The sequence below is a fragment of the Eretmochelys imbricata genome, chromosome 7, assembly GCF_965152235.1.
Source record: "Eretmochelys imbricata isolate rEreImb1 chromosome 7, rEreImb1.hap1, whole genome shotgun sequence".
Classification (NCBI taxonomy): Eukaryota; Metazoa; Chordata; order Testudines; family Cheloniidae; genus Eretmochelys; species Eretmochelys imbricata.
In genome coordinates this window covers 51,061,338-51,082,808 of record NC_135578.1, presented here as the reverse complement: position 1 = coordinate 51,082,808, position 21,471 = coordinate 51,061,338, and the positions used below count along the sequence as shown (strand labels likewise).

The 21,471-nt window shown below is 52.9% G+C and overlaps 1 protein-coding gene across 3 annotated transcripts; it reads right to left on the bottom strand.

The window, feature by feature from the left end:
- Nucleotides 1-2,529: 2,529 nt before the first annotated feature.
- On the bottom strand, nt 2,530-11,612 carry NICN1 (nicolin 1, tubulin polyglutamylase complex subunit). Of its 3 annotated transcripts, XM_077821818.1 has the most exons (7): nt 11,550-11,612; nt 10,916-11,054; nt 9,111-9,299; nt 8,179-8,292; nt 7,277-7,348; nt 4,506-4,610; nt 2,530-3,973 (listed from the first exon to the last, which is right to left on the bottom strand). In XM_077821818.1, exons 2-7 carry the CDS (start codon nt 11,045-11,047, stop codon nt 3,932-3,934), a joined length of 654 nt encoding a protein of 217 aa, XP_077677944.1. In that variant the 5' UTR covers nt 11,048-11,054; nt 11,550-11,612; the 3' UTR covers nt 2,530-3,931. The 3 variants fall into 3 exon arrangements, with proteins under 3 accessions (XP_077677944.1, XP_077677943.1, XP_077677946.1); XM_077821817.1 differs by lacking the exon at nt 11,550-11,612 and having other exon boundaries at nt 10,916-11,181; XM_077821820.1 differs by lacking the exon at nt 11,550-11,612 and having other exon boundaries at nt 10,831-11,180.
- Nucleotides 11,613-21,471: the final 9,859 nt, after the last annotated feature.

Genomic DNA, 21,471 nt, shown 5'->3' with positions numbered 1-21,471 from the left:
TCAGGATGGTAAATACCTTACAGGGTAATCAGTTTCAAAACATAGAGAATCCCTCTAGGCAAAATCTTAAGTTACAAAAAGACAGAAAACCAGGAATATCCATTCTATTCAGCACAGCTTATTTTCTCAGCCATTTAAAGAAAACAAAATCTAACACATATCTAGCTAGATTACTTGCTAAGTTCTAAGACTCCATTCCTGTTCTGTTCCCAGCAAAAGCATCACACAGACAGACAGAGCCTTTGTTTCTCCCCCCCTCCAGCTTTGAAAGTATCTTGTCTCCTCATTGGTCATTTTGGTCAGGTGCCAGCGAAGTTATCCTAGCTTCTTAACCCTTTACAGATGAAAGGGTTTTTCCTCTGGCCAGGAGGGATTTTAAAGGTGATTACCCTTCCCTTAATATTTATGACAGGTGTGATGCTGTATGAAATATGGGGAACACTTTGTGATATTTTTCAGCCGTGTTAGTCCGTATCCGCAAAAAGGAGTACTTGTGGCATCTTAGTGACTAGCAAATTTATTAGAGCATAAGCTTTCGTGGGCTACAGCCCACTTCATCGGATGCATAGAATGGAACATATAGTAAGAGATATATATATAACATATATATACAGATAATTAGTTAAGATGAGCTATTATCAGCAGGAGAAAAAAAAACTTTTGCAGTGATAATCAAAATGGCCCATTTAGACAGTTGACAAGAAGGTGTGAGGATACAAGTACTCCTGTTCTTTTTGTGATATTGATATATTATAAAATTACAAGGAATCTGACAGATATGCCATGTAAGGTATCTTTGAAAATGTTATGATTTGCCAAGTATGAAGATCTAGTTTATATGTTTGTATCACTTTTGATTTGTGAGTTATAGATATGCATGATATATCTGTTTCAAAACTTATGCTGTGTTTCTGGGTAACACCCCCAGATAGATTGGCATCAGCACTGCCTAGCCTGTTTGATGGCCCATCAAGAGTCATCAGCTATACAATGAACCCATTGAAAAAGCCAGGGACTACACCAGGGGTGGCCAGCCTGAGCCCGAGGAGCCAGACTTCACCAATGTACATTGACAAAGAGCCACAGTAATACATCAGCAGCCTCAGCCCATCAGCTCCCGCCCCTGCTCTGAGTGCCTCCCACCCACCAGCAGCCCCACCGAATCAGTGCTTCCCCCTCCATCAGCTGTTTTGTGGTGTGGAGGAGGCTCTGGAGGGGAAGGGAAGAGGAAGGGCACAGCAGGCTCAGGAGAGGGGGCGGGAAGGGGTGGAGTGGGGGCTGGGCCTGTGGCAGAGCCAGGGGATGACCAGCAAGCACCTCCCAGCACATTGGAAAGTTGGCGCCTGTAGCTCCAGCCCTGTAGCCAGTGCCTATTCAAGGAGCTTCTGAAGAGCCGCACGTGGCTCCGGAGCCACAGGTTGGCCACCCCTGGACTACACCTTATAAGTCAGCAAGCCATGCAGGGGCTTGAACTCTACGGACAGAAATCTAAGGCTTCTCCATGCCATGTGCTGGGCAGCTTGTGTTTGAAACAAAGAAGACTATAAAGACTATAAAAGGCTGCTGCACCTTCTCTACAAATGAAGCTCTGAACCAAGGACTGAATGACCCATCCAAGCTGTGCATGTGTTCCAGAGGGACTTTCAAGCCAGCAAACTCACCAATACTGCTAAGAACCAGATATATGGACTTTGAAGTATGTATCGGACTGCTTCACCATTTAACAACTCTCTTCTTGTTCTTTTTCTTTTCTTTATACTCTTTAGTTTTAGACACCAAAGGATTGGTATTTTGGGTAAGTTCCAAACTAGTATTGACCTGGTAACATGGCTGGCCCTTTGGGGTTAGAACATTTTGTATATATGAGCAGAGCTTTTGAACAACTTCTCACTGTACTGGACCTAGGTGCTGACTGGGGGCCAGAGAACTGGAATGCAATAAAGGGGGCTGTGTGATTTTTTTTTTTTTTTTTGCTCTTGATAACGAGCGTGGGGGACCAGAATCACAGTTTGTGACTGGTTGCGGAGTTTAACTTCAGTGTTAACCATCAGTTTTGGGAGTATCTGCTCTCCCGTTTGCAGCCTGCCCTGCCCTTGACATTTTCAGTGAAGGCTGCCCTGGCACCCTGGGTCATATAAGGATTGGTGCCTTCCTTCCAAGGGCTCAGGGTGTAAAAGGGTGCGGTGCGTAAATTGACTGGTTGATGCCTTGAGCCCTCCGTAGGGTATAGGCTGGGTGCTGTAGATTGTGTGGGTAACACTGCCTTCCCCTCATTCACCTCCACAAGCCTGGGGGACGGTGAGTCCTTGTACACACATCCCCACCCCAGCTCTCCTGAAACCTGGCCTTGTCCCCTTTATGGACACTGGCCCTTCAGCCCCAGCTCCCCTCTTCTAAGAGCTGAGGGAAGGCTGAGTTGGGCCCAGGCAGCCCCCAAGCTGGGCCATAGGGAAGTGATGATGCCCAGACCTGGCAGAAAGGATGGCATGTGCCAGCCCGGCTCCACTCAGGAGAAACCACTAGCACAGCTCAACTTTGGGGGTTGTTTATTAGAGCAGCTGGGTGCAGATCTAGCAAATGCACGATGCATGCCCCTGCGGGGACGGGCAGAACAAAGGTCAGATCCCCAAGGGCACATTGACTGTTGGAGGGAACAGCATGGCTGGCTGCAGCCCAAGACCCACATCCTACTCAGCCCAGCCCAGTCACGTGCAGCCAAGCATGTAGTCAGGAAGGATTGACCTGGAGGAGGGCACTAGGCTGGCATTCAGGAGAGCAGGGCTCATGTCCCAGCTCTGCTAAAAACTCCTTACGTGACCCAGGGCAAGTCTCTCTGGACCTCGGTTCCCAGCTGGATGCTGGGGCCAGCCAATGCCAGGGTGGGCGCGAGGTTACATGCAGAGGAGGCTGGAAGGTTCTCAGCTACTCCAGCCCCCTTGGAGAGAACATGAGGAGAGGCCAGGCTGTTCATCTCCTGCCACTACACAGGCCCGGCTCGCTGACGAGGGAGAGATGGGCACTGCCCTGAATACCAGAGAAAGTGGCAGTCATGCCATTGCCCCATGTCTGGTGGCAGCACTGTCCACTGCACCTCCCGGGAGAGTTAATGGCACAAAGTGGGGCTCAGTTGCTGCAGGGGTTCCCAAGACATACCCCATCCCCTGCTTTTGTGAGCAGCCCGGTGAACCCTCGAACTAGCCCACACCCCAGCGTTACGAAGGGACTGGGTGCTCGGGAGCAGAGCATGGGGCTGCTGGGAGTTTTGCCCAGAACAGCAGCACTGGAGGGGAGAGAGACAAACCCCAGCCCCTGTGGCTTTTAGGTAGCACCTCCCACAGCACAGCCAGATGGATGCCACCTGTGCCCACAGGCAATAGCAATCAAACAGGGAATGTCACAGTCCCTCCCCTGTGCCACAACTCCCATGCCTGCAGCACACCAGCCCCACGCTGAGCCCCAGGCAGCCCCAAGCTTGGAGGGCTCTGGTGCAGCATTCAGGGCAGTAACTCTGTTCCTGGAGCCCAGCACATCCCTTGAGCTTCACCGACCGCAGGGTTATTGACAACCCAGATCCCACTGGCAGCCGGCTTAATCGGAAATTCTGGGGAGGGGGGGCATTTTGCCAAACACCCGCAGAACGGTTTGATCAGGAGGCTGGGACATGCCTGCCAGGCCCAGAACAGGGAGCTTATGTGGTGCCAGAAGAGGAACTCCGCAGGCCCCAGGGAGATCCAGACGGAGGAGTCTGGCCAGCGCCAGGGAGCGGAGAGCCCAAGAAATGCTGTAGGAGATGCTGAGGGAAAACAGAACAGGTAGGGAGGGAGAAAAAACAACCCTCTTGACTGTGGAGAGCTGAAGCAGATTCCAATCAACGATGAAGGAAACATGCCGTGCAGGCGGTAAGTTCGGGGCAGGCAGCCTGGGCCAGAGCTCAGGTGTAGGAGAGCAGATTGATGTCGTAACAGCCATCCACCTGGAACACAGAGAGCAAAGTCACTCCCATTGGGACACCCCGCTGTCTCCTGCTGGGGCTGGCTGGGACTGCAGGAGCCGAGAGCCCTGATGCACCCCCTAGGGCCGCTGCTGGGACTGCAGGCACCCACAGCCCCCAACACGTCCCCTAGGGGCTGCTGCTGGGACTGCAGGTGCCCACAGCCCCCAATACACCCCCAAGGGACCTCTGCTGGGACTGCAGGAGCAGAGAGCCCCCATACAGCCTATCTCCTCCATTATAGTGGAATTGGAGCTGGAACATCAGAGAGGCTGGGACTGGGGGAGGTGAGAGTTCCCTACCTCCAACACTCCTGGACCTGGAACCCTTGGGAGCTTTCCCAGCAGTTTGATGGCATTTTGTACAGCATGGCCAGCTGGGAGCAGCTCAGACTGCAGATGCTGCCAGTGCCCAAGGTACATTCCGCCTGTTCGGTGCATGCCGGGCCATGCAGCAAGCCCAGAGCAGGGGGCCAGCCCCTGTGGGCAATGAACAGAGCTAACTGGAAACTAACATCAAAACGCCCGATTCGGGCTGCCGTCTGGTTTGCATGGATCATCTCTGTTAGTACCCACAGCTGCTGGACTTCTGTAGACACCTTTTCCGGGTCGGGGATACCCTGCAGACAAGCAACAGTTATTGAGATGAGTGTTCCTGAAGGCAGCTCCAGACAGGTAGGGTAACCCTCATCTCCCCATTACCCACGGGCCAAGTGCTCTCTCGCCCCAGCCAGGCGAGTTGTGGGCACTGCTCCTGGCTGTGCTGAAGCTGGGCATGCACCCAGGTTACCCTGCTCTCCCCCAAGCCCACTTCGTCTCATTGCTCCATTCTGCTTTGTCTGCTTTCAGATGATGAGCCCTTGGGGCAGCACCTGGCACAGGGAGGCCTCCAGGTCCAACTGCAGTATGACCAGCAGTCTCTGCACAGAAACCCCGCCCAATGCGTGAGGCACTGCTGCTCTCCGAGCAAACCACAAGGCAGGGGATGGACTGGGAAGAGTTCACACACGACACCTCTGACTGCTCCAGCCAGCACCGGACGTCACTACCAGAACTCTGCCCCAGCCAGACCTGCTGTCTGAGCTCCCTACTCGCTGCTTTGGAACATCACACCCCTTCCTGATGGGCTTGGTGCTGCAGGGTCAGCCTGGCCACAGGCCTGCTCTTCTCAGCTGAGCTGCCCAACTGGTTCAGGAGCACTCTCTAGCTGCACAGTCAGAGTGCTCCGGTCTGTGTCGAATCTGCAGCAGCTGCTTCCTGGAAGATCCCGGCTACCATGAGCCATGGTCTTCCCAGCTGAGCACATCAAGCTCGGTGTCTGTTGGTAAGTGTGCCTGGAACCGACAGCCAGGACCTCAAATCCAAGCTGCTGTTAATTAACAAAATCAGACTGATTGCACAGCACACACTGTGCTGGAGCGGCCACAGCCAGGAGACTCCAGATGGGAACTCAGGGGAACGAGGAAGAGCTGAACAGAATTTAGAAACTAATTCGCCATTTTTTCCAAAACTCTTGAAAATTCCAGCTTGACTCAGGTTGCGCTGACAGCCCAGCCAACCCATTCGGCTCCAATGCCCTCCAAGTGCCTCCTGAGCATGGTTTTGCCCAGGGCAATCGAAGAGCACAGCCCCAGGCACATCTCATTCCATGGCATGCACCCATAGCTGCCACCACCTGGCGTTCACAAACAGCCCCAGTGGCCACCGGAACACCAACCACTGACCTAAGATGCATTCTGCAGCAAAGGGCTGAGGACACAGTCCTGGGGCACCCCATTTAAGAAGAGAAACTGAGTGACAAGGACCTAGAGCACACATGCAATGCAAGATCTGGGACAGGAATCACAACTGACCAAATATCACAGAGCTGGATCTCCACACCCTGGGCAGGCTATTTCTGCACTAGTCTGCCCATTTCAAACTGGGCCCTCCCTGGCTGAGTCGCACTGTGCCACTGGGGCCCCTCCCCCGCACTGGGGTCTCCAACCCTCCACTCAGCTGTGCTGCACCCCTAGCCCCTCCACTCAGCACCCCCAGGTCCCCCTCAACCCCACTGAGGCATGACCCCATGCCTCCGCGGGGGAGGGGCTGGCTTGGGGGGCAGGGGGAACCACCCCCCCAGCACTCAATGGCGGCATAGCTGGGGCCAGGTCGCTGCACTTCCAGCCGCCGGTAAGCACAGGCCCAGCCCTGCTGCAGTCCTCAGGGGTGGGAAGAGGCGGGGCAGAGCAGGATGGGGGCTTTGGGGAAGGGGCGGAGTGGAGGCATGGCTGGGGCAGAGCAGGGACAGGGCCCTGGGGAAGAGGCGGGGCAGGGGCTGGAGCAGCATACAGCTGTGCAGGGCACCAGGAAATGGGGTGCCCCAAATTTCCTGGTGCCCTACGCAGCTGCATACTTTGTGCATGGATAAGGACGGCCCTGGATCTGGCCTTTTGCTGTTTGCAAACTACCCAAGTAGGTGAGAAGCACCCAGGTGTGGTCGGGGCCAAGTTATTCAGAAAGCAATTCTCTATGCAGGCAGCTTGCGAACAGCTCCTTGCGCTGAGCTGGCTAGTGACAGGCATGGGGCTTGTTTCTGTGCCCTGACTGGGGAGGGCTTGTGGCCTGGCTTTCAAATTGCACATGCAAACAGACAGTTGCAATTTGCTTGCTGAGCAGTGCCGGCAGCTGGCCGTTAGCCCTTGTGTGTATTCGTACTAGGACACGCGTGCAAGAGGAACACAAACAGGCCATGTGCTCCCGGCGGGCAGGGCTAACCTGCGCTTGCCAAGTGCAGACTATGGTGCCCGTCCCCCTGTCCCAGACACACAGCTCTCAACTATAACCCAGCATGCTGCACGACATTTACCACTCCCCAGAGTCCAGGAGCTCCCTACCACTTCCTGCAGTGCATCAGTGTGCATGCAGATCCCAATACACCTGGCAGGGATCATGGCCCCCACAAGCCCAGTTACCACTGTATCCACCTGCCCTGCCCAACTGAGCTGTCTGCAGCAGGGGACATCCCTCGCCCCTCCAGCCAGGACCCTACCCGCTGCCCTCCCCAGAACACCTCACCCCAGCCAGGACCCCCCTTCTCTCCCCAGAACACCCCACGCTCGACCAGGAACCTACTTGTTGCCCCTCCCCCTGGGACATCCCACTCTCTCCCCCCAGGACACACCACCCCCTATAGGGACCTCACCTGCTGCCCTCTCCCCCCAGGACACCCAAACCCTGGCCGGGACATGCCCACTGCTCCCCTGGAGACCCCAGTTCCAGCGCTGCTCATGAGGAGCCTGCTTACCCCATGCAGGTTTTCTGGCTGCTGCTGGGGGGCCAAGTGAGACAGCCAGGTCGGGAAATCTGTCTGCAGGCTCTGAAAGGGGTCAAAGGTGGCAGGTAAGCAGAGCAGAGCCCCCCTCCCCATGTGCCATATGGATGGAGGCAGGCCGGGCTCCTCGGTGCTCACAGGGACAGGCTGCCTGCTGCCCCCGCTGCTGCGTTCAGCACACACTCCTTAGGCCAAGCGAACTACACTGTAGCCACGAGCAAAAGGAGTGTGGGTCCAGCCGGAGCATGCGGCTGCTCCTGCTTGGCTGCCTACCCAGGCAGTCTGCTCTGTCACTGTAACCCTGCTGGTGCAGATGGCTTCAGAATCACAGCACAGGCAGGTGATCAGTGCTGGGGCCAGGCTGATGACAGGGGGTGCTGTAGGAAACACTCCCTGGGCCACAGAGACAGAGGCCCCCATGGCCAGGAGCCTGAGACCACTGAGGACATTCACCATGGCCCAGGCTGCAAACTGCACTTCACTGGGCTCCCCGGGGTTCTGGGGGTGGGGGGGTCTGGGGAGAGCCTCATGTGGCAGACCCAGAGCCTGGGGCAGCCCCTGCCAGGCAGGACATGGGGTGGGATTCGGTACCCCCTGCATCTGCATTCTTGAGGGTGGCCTTTACAGCAGAGAGAGGGGAGACAGGGTGCCCCTGGCTAAGGGATGGGCAACTGCTTCCCAACCTCAGTGGAACCTGTGGGAAGCAGTCCGAGGCAGAGATGATTAGCAGAGTCCCAGATGAGTCCTGCAGGGCTGGATGCTCCACAGCAGGCAGGGCCAGGGGCGATTCCGGCCTCACCAACCACAGGTGATTTTGTGCAGCATTCATTGCCATGGGGGAAGAGCAGCCTGACACCGCCCCGGCAGTCACTCACCTGCTGGCCCTTGGGGTAGAGCCGCAGCTCCTCCAGGGTGAAGTTCAGCCAAACGGGCGAGGGCTGGCGAAGAATCAAACGCACAGCAGTCACCTGATCCACATCACAAAGCATCTGCCAGAGACAACAGAGCAGCAAGAGCTCCGCTGCAGTGAGGGGCTTGGGTGCTAGTTTTAGAGCCAGGGGCACAAGGGCTGCCAGCTCTGGTGAGGGGACAGAGCTAGAGGGGAGAGAGCAGAGCCCAATGTGGGATGGCTGGACAGGAGTTATAGATCGGTGCCAAGAATCGCACGCCAGGCCCTTTCCACCAGGCAGGATAAGGACGAGGACTGGCAGCTCAGGGTGGGTCCCAGCACTATGGTGCTGGTGGGGTCACAGCACTATCGCAATGCAATAAACTATCAAGTCTGTCAGCCTTGGAGACACAGAGTCAGGGAGGGGAGACAGCCCATGCCCCCAGCAGCAGCCAGAGGGGAAACAGAGATTTTATCGCCAAGAATTCTGCTGGGCAATTCATCCACTACCCCAGCACTGAATGGCAGCTGGTTCTGGGGTGGAGCCCTATAACACTACACATGATTCAGGGAGGAGTAAGAGATCCTGATTACACCACAGGGATCAGGATTCCCAACATCGAGTTTGCTTTTATGAGCAGCACCAGGGGAACTGCTGGGACAAGCAGCCCGTGCCTTGCTTTAGTGTTTCAGCCGCAGCCCAGCAGAAAGGGGAAGCAAGCCTCCTGCAAGTCCCCAGCTGGCCTGCCTGCACCACCTGGCTTCTCCCCAGCATTCTCTCCTCCCCGGCACGGCAGGCCCAGACCAGCTGCACTTGTACCAGCTGTGGTGGCCAGGGCCCTGACTGTGCTCTAGCTGCAGGGGAATCAGCTACCATAGGCCCAGCCCCCCAGTCCCAGTGGTGTCGAGAGTCCTGACCTGATGCCTGAGGAGAGAGAAGTAATCCTGGGAGCCGGTCTCTGTGTGCGGGCTGGGCATCAGGCAGTGATTCCACAAGCAGGTGACCCACTTCCTGGCACCCTCACGCCCCACATCACAGGGGCGGCGCCGCTGCACCCGCACAGTCAGGAAAGCCGTGTAGGAGTTCTTAAAGACGATTTCCTGCAACTGAGACAACCCAGCGGGCAGGTCACGACCCTGCCCCATGGGGAGAGCCAGCCCTCTACTGCCTAGCCAGGGAGGTCCCCACACAGGGAGAGCCTACCCCACGGGGAGAGCTTGCCCTCTGCCACCTAGACAGGCAAGTATCCCCACGGGGAGACCTTGCTCACCACCCACATGGAGAGATCCTGCCAGCACACAAGAGAAGTAATGCACTGGGCCTCCTTTAAGCCACATCTTCAATCCACCAGTGAGTCCACTCAGTGCGATGGACAGCAGGAAAGGCATGGGAATGCCCAGCCCCACAGAGCTAGATTCTCCATCCCCAACACTGTTTAAATCCAGACTGGATGGCACTCTAACAGAGCTGCTCTAGGAATCATTCTGGGGACATTCTTTGTCCTGTGCTATGCGGGACGTCTGGATAGAACCGCACAATGGTCCCTTCGGCCTCACAACCTGTCTCTCTCCGAACATACAGCTCCTGGCCCCAAGCCTGACACAGTAAATAGAAATACGGCAGTTGAAAACCTACCAGTCCCCCAGACTCTTCGATACAAGCTACCCACACTTAGAAGCCTGCTTCAAAGCCCCACATTTTGCTATGCTTGTCCGGCAGCACCCCTAGTCCCAGGGAGATGGCTGTAACTCTGGACTACCTGTCTCTGGCCGCTGCTCTGAAATCCTGCCCCTCCCTCTGCTACACTCCAGATACTGGAAAACTGGAACACACCAGTGGTGCTCTCCCTCAGCTTCTGTGTCACAACCATGGCTCTGGGACAGGCTGGTTCACTGGCTGGGCCTAAAACTGCCCTGCTCCCAACTCCAAGAGCTGCCTGTAACGTGCTGCATAAGGTGCCCCAAGTGTCCGGCCTGTTCCTGTCCAGCCGGCTGAACGCAGAGCCTTTCCCTTGGTGGAGACGAGGTCCACAAGTCCTCCCACCCAACTGCTTCAGGGTGATGCAAGGAGCATCTTCACTTCCAAAACTGATGGGAACATCCTCGAGCCCCAAGTGTACAACAGCCCCCCTGGCATTCAGCCACCAAATGCTGCTTTTTGGCAGGGGGCCAGCGGGCCCAGGTGGCTGTGTTATTCCCTGCCTCCGTGGCAGTGCCCCTCCTGGCATGCTTTGGGTACATCGCCCTGTCACTGGATGCAGAGGGAACTACTCAAACACACAGCCAATGGCACCTGGGTCCCCATGTGTCAGATGCCCACCCTGGGTCCGTCTGCCCTGAGAACCCTACCCAAATGAATCCAAATGAGTGTCCAAATGAGTGTGCTAAGCAAACCGGGGCTCTGACCTGAGCTCACTGCTGCGTCAGGGCACCCCACAGTGTGCAGACTGGCACCTGATGGGGACCAGTGCAGCCCTGCTACCTAGGGTTTCCCTGGAGCTGCCCTATTCCTCCTGGGGGACCCTTCATATCCCAGAGAGTTTGTTGGGAGCCCGGGGCCCTACCATGGCTACCCAGCCCCGTAGACATTGCAGCAGCTCCCCCAGCCCTGCAACTGTCACTAAGCGCCCTCCCCTACCATGGCGCACGAGCAGGAGGGGTGGAGGGCCACGCGCGACTCCCCCAGCCCTGTAGCCCGGGCAGGGGCTCGCCCCCACACGTACATCCAGGGGCTGGGCGGGCGGTAAGACCACGTCGATGATGGCCACACCGGGCCGGGCCAGATCCGTCTTCACATCTCCCACCTGCAGCACAACAGGGCTGCGGACAGTGCACGGGGCTGGGCCAGGCGCCATGGGGTGGCTGCGAGAAGAGAACAGCAGGTCAGGCAGCCTGGGCAGGGGGCGGAGGGGTGTTTGGAGGGGACTGGCCTGGCCAAGGGGGCCGTTTGGGAGGGCTGTCGTCATTTGGGGGGATGAGGAGGTGTTTGGAGGGGGCTAAGTTGGCCGGGGGGGGAGCAGGGGTGTTTGGACGGGGCTGGGGTGGCCATTCAGAGGGGCTGGCGGGGCGTGTTTGGAGGGGGGATGGAAATGGGGAGGGGCTGGGCTGGCTGGGGGACCCGTTTGGGGGGGCGGGGTGTGTTCCGAGGGGGCTGGAAATGGGGAGGGGCTGGGCTGGGTGCGGAGCCCGTGCGTGGCGTATAAGGCGGGGAAGGGCCCTGGTCGGTCAGAGGGCCCGGGGTGTTCAGATGGGGCGGGGCGGGCCCGGCCCGGCCCGGCCCGGCCCGGCCTAGGCGGGGGGTGTTGGAAGGGGGCTGGGCTGGCCGGGGGAACCCGTTCGGCTGCAGGACGCTCTCACCCCGTTCCGCGTCCCAGGCTCAGCACCGGCGGGTCGAGCCAAAATGGCTCCGCGGCGGGGCTAGCGGAGTACAGGCCCCGCCCCCGCCTGTCTCCATGGAAACGGCTCGCTGGGGAATGCGGGTGCAGGGGCTTGGGAGGCATTGGGGCTGGCTGGGGGGCATTAGGGCTGGCTGGGGAAGCTGGGGGGGCTGGCTGGGGGGCATTGGGGCTTGTCAAGGTTCCTTACCCCACTCTGAAGTCTAGGGTACAGATGTGGGGACCTGCATGAAAACCGCCTAAGCTTACTTTCAGCAGCTTAGGTTAAAACTTCCCCAAGGTACAAATTAATTTTACCCTTTGCCCTTGGATTCCACTGCCACCACCAAACTTTATCTGGGTTTACTGGGAAACGTAGTTTGGACACGTCTTTTCCCCCAAAATCCTCCCAACCCTTGCACCCCATTTCCTGGAAAAGGTTTGGTAAAAATCCTCACCAATTTGCATAGGTGACCACAGACGCAAACCCTTGGATCTGAGAAGAATGAAAAAGCATTCAGTTTTCTTACAAGAAGACTTTTAATAGAAATAGGAGTAAATAGAAGTAAAGAAATCCCCTCTGTAAAATCAGGATGGTAGATACCTTACAGGGTAATTAGATTCAAAACACAGAGAATCCCTCTAGGCAAAACCTTAAGTTACAAAAAAGGTACACAGACAGGAATAGTCATTCTATTCAGCACAGTTCTTTTCTCAGCCATTTAAGGAAATCATAATCTAACTCATACCTAGCTAGATTACTTACTAAAAGTTCTAAGACTCCATTCCTGTTCTATCCCTGGCAAAAGCAGCATACCGACAGACACAGACCCTTTGTTTCTCTCCCTCCTCCCAGCTTTTGAAAGTATCTTGTCTCCTCACTGGTCATTTTGGTCAGGTGCCAGCGAGGTTACCTTTAGCTTCTTAACCCTTTACAGGTGAGCGGATTTTTCCTCTGGCCAGGAGGGATTTCAAAGGGGTTTACCCTTCCCTTTATATTTATGACATCCCCCCCAAATCTCAGCTAGGGTGAAACGCTTCCTGGGATTTCTTCCTGGAGCTCTAGGAAAAACAGATTTAATAAGACACATGCACCTCTAAATATACTACCAAGTACATAAAGACTAACAATATTTTCCACATATCAAGGACGATTTTAACCAGTTGATTCTGGGAAACTTTCATGGGAGAGTGCATCAGCCACTTTGTTAGAAGCTTCTGAGATGTGTTGGATGTCGAAATCAAAATCTTGGAAAGCTAAACTCCACCGAATAAGTTTTTTGTTATTTCCCATGGTGGTATGACGCCACTGTAGTGCAGCATGGTCGGTTTGCAGGTGGAAACACCGTCCCCAAACATATGGGCGTAGCTTTTCCAGGGCGTAGACAATGGCGTAACATTCTTTTTCACTGACTGACCAGTTGCTTTCCCTCTCAGACAGCTTCTTGCTGAGAAACACTACAGGGTGGAATTCTTGATCAGATCCTTTCTGCATTAAAACTGCTCCCACACCATGCTCGGACGCATCTGTGGTTACTAGGAACGGTTTGTCAAAATCTGGGGCCCTTAGTACAGGGTCAGACATGAGTGTCGCTTTAAGCTGCTTAAAGGCCTTCTGACACTTTTCGGTCCACTGAATGGCATTTGGCTGTTTCTTTTTGGTTAGGTCTGTCAATGGGGTGGCGATTTGGCTGTATTGCAGTACAAATAGTCTGTAATAACCGGCCAAGCCTAAGAAGGATTGAACCTGTTTCTTTGACTTTGGGACAGGCCACTTTTGGATAGTATCCACTTTGGCCTGTAGGGGGCTGATAGTTCCTTGACCTCACCTGGTGTCCAAGGTAAGTCACTCTGTTTAGGCCTATTTGATATTTCTTAGCCTTAACAGTTAGTCCTGCCTCCCTTATGCGCTCAAGGACTTTTTGTAGATGTTCCAGGTGTTCTGCCCAGGAATCCGAAAATATGGCCACATCATCAAGGTAGGCAACTGCATATTCTCCTAATCCCGCTGGGAGACCATCTACAAGTCTTTGGAAGGTGGCGGGTGCATTTCGCAGCCCGAAAGGGAAGACATTAAATTCATACAGCCCGAGATGTGTGGTGAAGGCTGACCTTTCCTTGGCGGATTCATCTAGTGGTACTTGCCAGGACCTCTTGGTTAAGTCCAAGGTAGAGATAAACTGGGCCCGTCCCAGTTTCTCTAATAGTTCGTCTGTGCGTGGCATTGGATAGTTGTCTGGGCGAGTTACAGCATTTAGCTTATGGTAGTCCATGCAAAAACTTATCTCCCCATCTGGTTTGGGAACTAGAACCACTGGAGATGCCCATGTTCAGGATCCTGACGCAGGGAAGAAAGGTAAGCAGCAGGATACGGACCCTGGACTTCAGGAAAGCAGACTTCGACTCCCTCAGGGAACGGATGGCCAGGATCCCCTGGGGGACTAACATGAAGGGGAAAGGAGTCCAGGAGAGCTGGCTGTATTTCAAGGAATCCCTGTTGAGGTTACAGGGACAAACCATCCCAATGAGTCGAAAGAATAGTAAATATGGCAGGCGACCAGCTTGGCTTAATGGTGAAATCCTAGCGGATCTTAAACATAAAAAAGAAGCTTACAAGAAGTGGAAGGTTGGACATATGACCAGGGAAGATTATAAAAATATTGCTTGGGCATGTAGAAATGATATCAGGAGGGCCAAATCGCACCTGGAGCTGCAGCTAGCAAGAGATGTCAAGAGTAACAAGAAGGGTTTCTTCAGGTATGTTGGCAACAAGAAGAAAGCCAAGGAAAGTGTGGGCCCCTTACTGAATGAGGGAGGCAACCTAGTGACAGAGGATGTGGAAAAAGCTAATGTACTCAGTGCTTTTTTTGCCTCTGTCTTCACTAACAAGGTCAGCTCCCAGACTGCTGCGTTGGGCATCACAAAATGGGGAAGAGATGGCCAGCCCTCTGTGGAGATAGAGGTGGTTAGGGACTATTTAGAAAAGCTGGACGTGCACAAGTCCATGGGGCCGGACGAGTTGCATCCGAGAGTGCTGAAGGAATTGGTGGCTGTGATTGCAGAGCCATTGGCCATTATCTTTGAAAACTCGTGGCGAACGGGGGAAGTCCCGGATGACTGGAAAAAGGCTAATGTAGTGCCAATCTTTAAAAAAGGGAAGAAGGAGGATCCTGGGAACTACAGGCCAGTCAGCCTCACCTCAGTCCCTGGAAAAATCATGGAGCAGGTCCTCAAAGAATCAATCCTGAAGCACTTGCATGAGAGGAAAGTGATCAGGAACAGCCAGCATGGATTCACCAAGGGAAGGTCATGCCTGACTAATCTAATCGCCTTTTATCATGAGATTACTGGTTCTGTGGATGAAGGGAAAGCAGTGGATGTATTGTTTCTTGACTTTAGCAAAGCTTTTGACACGGTCTCCCACAGTATTCTTGTCAGCAAGTTAAGGAAGTATGGGCTGGATGAATGCACTATAAGGTGGGTAGAAAGCTGGCTAGATTGTCGGGCTCAACGGGTAGTGATCAATGGCTCCATGTCTAGTTGGCAGCCGGTATCAAGTGGAGTGCCCCAGGGGTCGGTCCTGGGGCCGGTTTTGTTCAATATCTTCATAAATGATCTGGAGGATGGTGTAGATTGCACTCTCAGCAAATTTGCGGACGATACTAAACTGGGAGGAGTGGTAGATACGCTGGAGGGGAGGGATAGGATACAGAAGGACCTAGACAAATTGGAGGATTGGGCCAAAAGAAATCTGATGAGGTTCAATAAGGATAAGTGCAGGGTCCTGCACTTAGGACGGAAGAATCCAATGCACCGCTACAGACTAGGGACCGAATGGCTAGGCAGCAGTTCTGCGGAAAAGGACCTAGGGGTGACAGTGGATGAGAAGCTGGATATGAGTCAGCAGTGTGCCCTTGTTGCCAAGAAGGCCAATGGCATTTTGGGATGTATAAGTAGGGGCATAGCGAGCAGATCGAGGGACGTGATCGTCCCCCTCTATTCGACATTGGTGAGGCCTCATCTGGAGTACTGTGTCCAGTTTTGGGCCCCACACTACAAGAAGGATGTGGATAAATTGGAGAGAGTCCAGCGAAGGGCAACAAAAATGATTAGGGGTCTAGAACACATGACTTATGAGGAGAGGCTGAGGGAAGTGGGATTGTTTAGTCTGCAGAAGAGAAGAATGAGGGGGGATTTGATAGCTGCTTTCAACTACCTGAAAGGGGGTTCCAAAGAGGATGGCTCTAGACTGTCCTCAATGGTAGCAGATGACAGAACGAGGAGTAATGGTCTCAAGTTGCAGTGGGGGAGGTTTAGATTGGATATTAGGAAAAACTTTTTCACTATGAGGGTGGTGAAACACTGGAATGCGTTACCTAGGGAGGTGGTGGAATCTCCTTCCTTAGAGGTTTTTAAGGTCAGGCTTGACAAAGCCCTGGCTGGGATGATTTAACTGGGAATTGGTCCTGCTTCGAGCAGGGGGTTGGACTAGATGACCTTCAGGGGTCCCTTCCAACCCTGATATTCTATGATTCTATGATTCCAGAGGGGCGGATTACACCCATCTGTAACATATCCTGGATCTCCCGGTCTATAGCAGTTTTAGCTTGAGGAGACACCCGGTAAGGTTGGACTTTAATTGGGTGAGCATTACCTGTGTCAATGGAGTAGTATGCCCGTTCAGTCAGTCCTGGGGTGGCTGAGAACGTTGGCGCGTAGCTAGTGCACAGCTCCTTGATCTGCTGTCGCTGCATACGCGCAAGGGTCATGGAGAGGTTCACCTCTTCCACACCACCAGCACTTTTCCCTTCGTAGTAGACACCTTCAGGCCACTCAGCGTCCTCTCCTCCCTGGGCTGTAAACTGACCAACCTTTAATTCTCTGGAATAAAAGGGCTTTAGAGAATTAATATGGTACACCTTAGGCTTTCGATTGGAGATGGGGAATGCTATGAGATAATTAACAGCTCCCAGGTGCTCCTGGACCGTGAATGGCCCTTCCCACGATGCTTCCATTTTACGAGTCTGGGGCGCCTTTAAGACCATGACCTGGTCCCCTACTTTGAAGGAACGCTTTCTGGCATGTTTATCATACCAGGCTTTTTGCTCTTTTTGAGCATCCTGTAAGTTTTCTTTAGCAAGGGCTAAAGAGGTTCGGAGAGTGTTTTGTAGGTTGGTTACAAAGTCCAGAATGTTAGTTCCTGGAGAATGTGTAGATCCCTCCCATTGCTGCTTCACCAACTGTAATGGCCCCTTAACCTCACGGCCATATACAAGTTCAAATGGGGAAAACCCTAAACTGGGATGTGGTACAGCTCTGTAGGCAAAGAGCAACTGCTGCAACACTAGATCCCAATCATTGGAGTGCTCATTTACGTATGAATGTACGTATCATGGCCCCCAAAGTTCCATTAAACTTCTCCACCATGCCATTTGTTTGATGGTGGTAAGGAGTGGCAACCAAGTGATTTACCCCATGAGCTTCCCAAAGGTTTTCCATAGTTCCTGCCAGGAAATTAGTCCCCGCATCTGTGAGGATGTCGGAGGGCCAACCTGCTCTGGCAAAAATGTCTGCTAGTGCCTGGCACACACTTTTAGCCCTGGTGTTGCTTAGAGCTACTGCTGCTGGCCATCGGGAGGCAAAATCCATGAAAGTCAGTATGTACTGCTTTCCTCTGGGTGTCTTTTTCGGAAAAGGACCCAGAATATCCACAGCTACTCGCTGAAATGGAACTTCAATGATGGTGAGTGGCTGGAGAGGGACTTTGACCTGGTCTTGGGGTTTTCCCACTCTTTGGCATACTTCACAAGACCAGACATAGGTAGAAACATCCTTGCCCATTCCCTCCCAGTGGAATGACCCCCCCCAAACGGTCTTTGGTCCTGTTCACCCCAGCATGGCCACTAGGGTGATTGTGGGCTAAGCTCAAGAGCTTGGCCCGGTATTTAGTTGGAACTACCAACTGTCTCTGAGGATGCCAGTCTTCCTGGTGTCCACCAGAAAGAGTTTCCTTGTATAAAAGTCCTCTTTCTACAACAAACCTGGATCGATTAGAAGAGCTGAGAGGCGGTGGGTTGCTCCGTGCCGCCGTCCAAGCTCTCTGGAGGCTTTCATCTGCTTCCTGTTCAGTCTGGAACTTAGGCTGGAGACATCAGTTCCTCATTGGATTGTGGACCTATGCTTGGTCCCTCTGGAAGCGATGTAGGGGATGGGGCTGTTTCCATTGACTGTGAACGGCTCTCCGCTGGGACACTATGTTGGGGTTCAGGCTCCGGCTGAGCCTCTTGTGTAGGATTATGGGCTGCTGCCGGTTCAGGTTCGGTGGGGCCCTCTGGTGTTGAGGTTGCAAGTACTGGATTCAGTGCTGGCAATGGGTCTGGTGTTGGTTGTTCCGCTAGTTCTGGTTCTGGGACTGGTTCCGTCTGGGTCTCTGGGACTGGATCCACTACTGCTGTTGCAGACATTGGCCTGGGGTCCGGGTCCATCACCTCTGACCGGGTCCTGATAGAAGTTTCCGGAACAGAGCTAGGCCTCACGGCTTGTTTAGCCTGGCTACGGGTGACCATTCCCTCCCTCTTGGCCCACTTCACAGGATTGGCCAAGTCTTCCCCCAACAGCATGGGGATGGGATAATCATCATAGACTGCAAAAGTCCCCGTTCCTGACAGCCCTGGTACTGGACAGGCAACTTGGCTGTAGGCAAATCGAAAGAGTTTGACTTGAAGGGTTGAATCGTCCCTGGGATCTCTGGGTTGATTAAATTGGGGTCCACTAAGGAAGCATGGATAGGTGACACTTGTGCTCCGGTGTCCCTCCACGCGGTGACCTTCTTCCCGCCCACACTCACAGTTTCCTTCTGTTCCAAGGGTATCTGGGAGGTATCTGGGCCTGCGGACCTCTGGTGTGATTCCGGTGCAATGAACCGTAATCTGTTGGGGTTCTTGGGGCAGTTGGCCTTTACATGCCCCAGCTCGTTACATTTAAAACATCGTCCAGCTGACGGGTCACTGGAGCGAGGTGGGTTGCTGGAGAACGGGGTGGTGGGACGATAAGGGGTCTGGAGGGTTCTTTGGGAGGTAGGTAGGGCTTTGGGCGGCCCCCGGTAATAGGGTGTGGTCTGGGGTTGTCCCTTCTGGTCTCCGCTCCAACTGCGACCAGTTTTCTTCTTCTCTGCCACCTCCACCTATCTGGGTCCAATCTCCACTGCCTCGATTACAGTTTTGGGCTTCCCATCTAGGATGTATCTTTCTGTTTCCTCAGGAACACCCTCTAAGAATTGTTCCATTTGCATTAGGAAGGGCAAATTTACTGGAGATTCAACACTTGCTCCTGATATCCAGGCATCCCAATATTTCACAATGTGGTAGGCATGTCGGGTAAATGACACATCTGGTTTCCACCTTAGGGCTCTGAACCTCCGACGAGACTGCTTGGGTGTTATCCCCGTTCTGATTCTCGCCTTGGATTTAAACAGTTCATACTTGTTCATGTGTTCTTTAGGCATTTCAGCTGCCACCTCAGCTAAGGGTCCACTGAGCTGCGGCCTCAGCTCTACAATGTATTGGTCAGTAGAGATGTTGTACCCAAGGCAGGCCCTTTTGAAGTTTTCTAAGAAGGCCTCCGTAACATCGCCTGCCTTGTAGGTGGGGAACTTTCTGGGATGGGAAGTGGTACCTGGAGAAGGATTGCTAGGGTTTGTTGGTATATTCTGCTGAGCCTTTACCTTCTCCATCTCCAGTTCATGCTTCCTCTCTTTTTTCTTCTCCTCCTCCACATGCTTCCTTGCCTCCATTTCCCTCCTGTGGGCAGCCTCCTGTACCTCCTTCTCCAGCCGCATGAGTTCTATCTGTCTTTCATGTTCCTTTTGTTTTTCCTCAGCCTGAAATCTGGCTAATTCCATCTTTTGTTGTGCTGTGGATTCTGTCATCCTAACCTCTCTGTTTTTAAATAACTTTACACCCAAGGTTTAGAAATAAACAAATAAAACTTGGCTGTAAAATTTTGCTGTAGCTGGAATAGTATTCCTATTCTCTGATAGTGATTGTCAGCCTATAGAAAAGGACAATTCCCTTTGTCTGTGCTCTGGCCCCAAATCAAAGCAAAAAACCTCCAACTACTTGGAAACCTGCTTACCAGTAGCCCAAAGGAAAAAAATTCCTTTTCAAACCTGTGCTCCTTGTAAAAAAAAAAAAAAAATCAAAATCCTAAAAAAAACCCTCTGCCACTTTTGTCTCCAGGCAAATGGGTAGAACACCCCCCCCCCCCATTTACTTTTAGGGGAAAAAAAACCTTCTGGTTTGTGAAGACTGTGAATTTCCCTGCAGGAGGTTAAGTACCCTGCCTCCAGGCAAAGAAAACCTGCAATTCACAAAGATAATCCCCTTTTGTCTCTGCTCTGGCCCCAAAGCAGAGAAAAAACTAGCTGCTTTCAGTTGGACCTCCTTTCGAGCAGCGCCAAAGGAAAAAAAAATTCTTTTTTAAAATCTGTATTTCTGGTTCAAAAAAATCTCAAATTGATCTCAAAATGATTTCAGGTTAATCCCACCACTCTGCCACCATGTCAAGGTTCCTTCCCCCACTCTGAACTCTAGGGTACAGATGTGGGGACCTGCATGAAAACCTCCTAAGCTTACTTTCAGCAGCTTAGGTTAAAACTTCCCCAAGGTACAAATTAATTTTATCCTTTGAGCCTGGATTTCCACTGCCACCACCAAACTTTAACTGGGTTTACTGGGAAACGTAGTTTGGACACGTCTTTTCCCCAAAATCCTCCCAACCCTTGCACCCCACTTCCTGGGGAAGGTTTGGTAAAAATCCTCACCAATTTGCATAGGTGACCACAGACCCAAACCCTTGGATCTGAGAACAATGAAAAAGCATTCAGTTTTCTTACAAGAAGACTTTTAATAGAAGTAAAGGAATCACCTCTGTAAAATCAGGATGGTAGATACCTTACAGGGTAATTAGATTCAAAACATAGAGAATCCCTCTAGGCAAACCTTAAGTTACAAAAAAGGTATACAGACAGGAATAGTCATTCTATTCAGCACAGTTCTTTTCTCAGCCATTTAAGGAAATCATAATCTAACTCATACCTAGCTAGATTACTTACTAAAAGTTCTAAGACTCCATTCCTGTTCTATCCCTGGCAAAAGCAGCATACCGACAGACACAGACCCTTTGTTTCTGTCCCTCCTCCCAGCTTTTGAAAGTATCTTGTCTCCTCACTGGTCATTTTGGTCAGGTGCCAGCGAGATTACCTTTAGCTTCTTAACCCTTTACAGGTGAGCGGATTTTTCCTCTGGCCAGGAGGGATTTCAAAGGGGTTTACCCTTCCCTTAATATTTATGACAGGGCTGGTTGGGGGGCATTGGGGCTGGCTGGGGAGCGCTTGGTCTCCCCCTTGCACAGTTTTGACCCAACAAGGGAGCAGAGTCTGAGCCTTGCTCACCAGGGTACCAGGCCATTATATTTGAAAACTCATGGCCATTGGGGGAGGTCCCGGATGACAGGAAAAAGGCTAATGTAGTGCCCATCTTTAAAACAGGGAAGAAGGAGTGTTGCCGGCACCCAGTGCCAGAGGTGAGCAACAGCGGGGGGTGGGGGAGGGGGTTCGCTACCCGGTGTGCTTCACCCAATAATCACAACGGGGTGGAGAAGCAGAAAAGTTTATTTGAAGCTTCAAAGAAGGTACAGGGAGATTAGAATCTCAAATCCTGTACACAGAGCAGGAAGTTACACAGGCTTTTATACATCCTTTCTTCAGCATACTTATTCAGTAGCAAGCTGCCCTAAGTATCCATATAGCCAGCCAATCCAGTTACCAGCTAGTTTCCTTGTTCTCTGTATCATTTGTTAAACTATACATAAAGCTGCTTTGTTCAGCATTGTTCTTCCATATCTGC

Excerpts from the sequence above, each read along its gene's own strand:
- NICN1 (XM_077821817.1), bottom strand. The coding sequence starts at position 11,158 with ATGACGACAGCCCTCCCAAACGGCCCCCTTGGCCAGGCCAGTCCCCTC. Across the intron at positions 4,611-7,276 it reads AGCCAGAAAACCTGCATGGG|GGTATCCCCGACCCGGAAAA; the intron begins GTAAGCAGGCTC and ends GCTTGTCTGCAG. Across the intron at positions 3,974-4,505 it reads CCCGAATCGGGCGTTTTGAT|GTGGATGGCTGTTACGACAT; the intron begins GTTAGTTTCCAG and ends TCTGTGTTCCAG.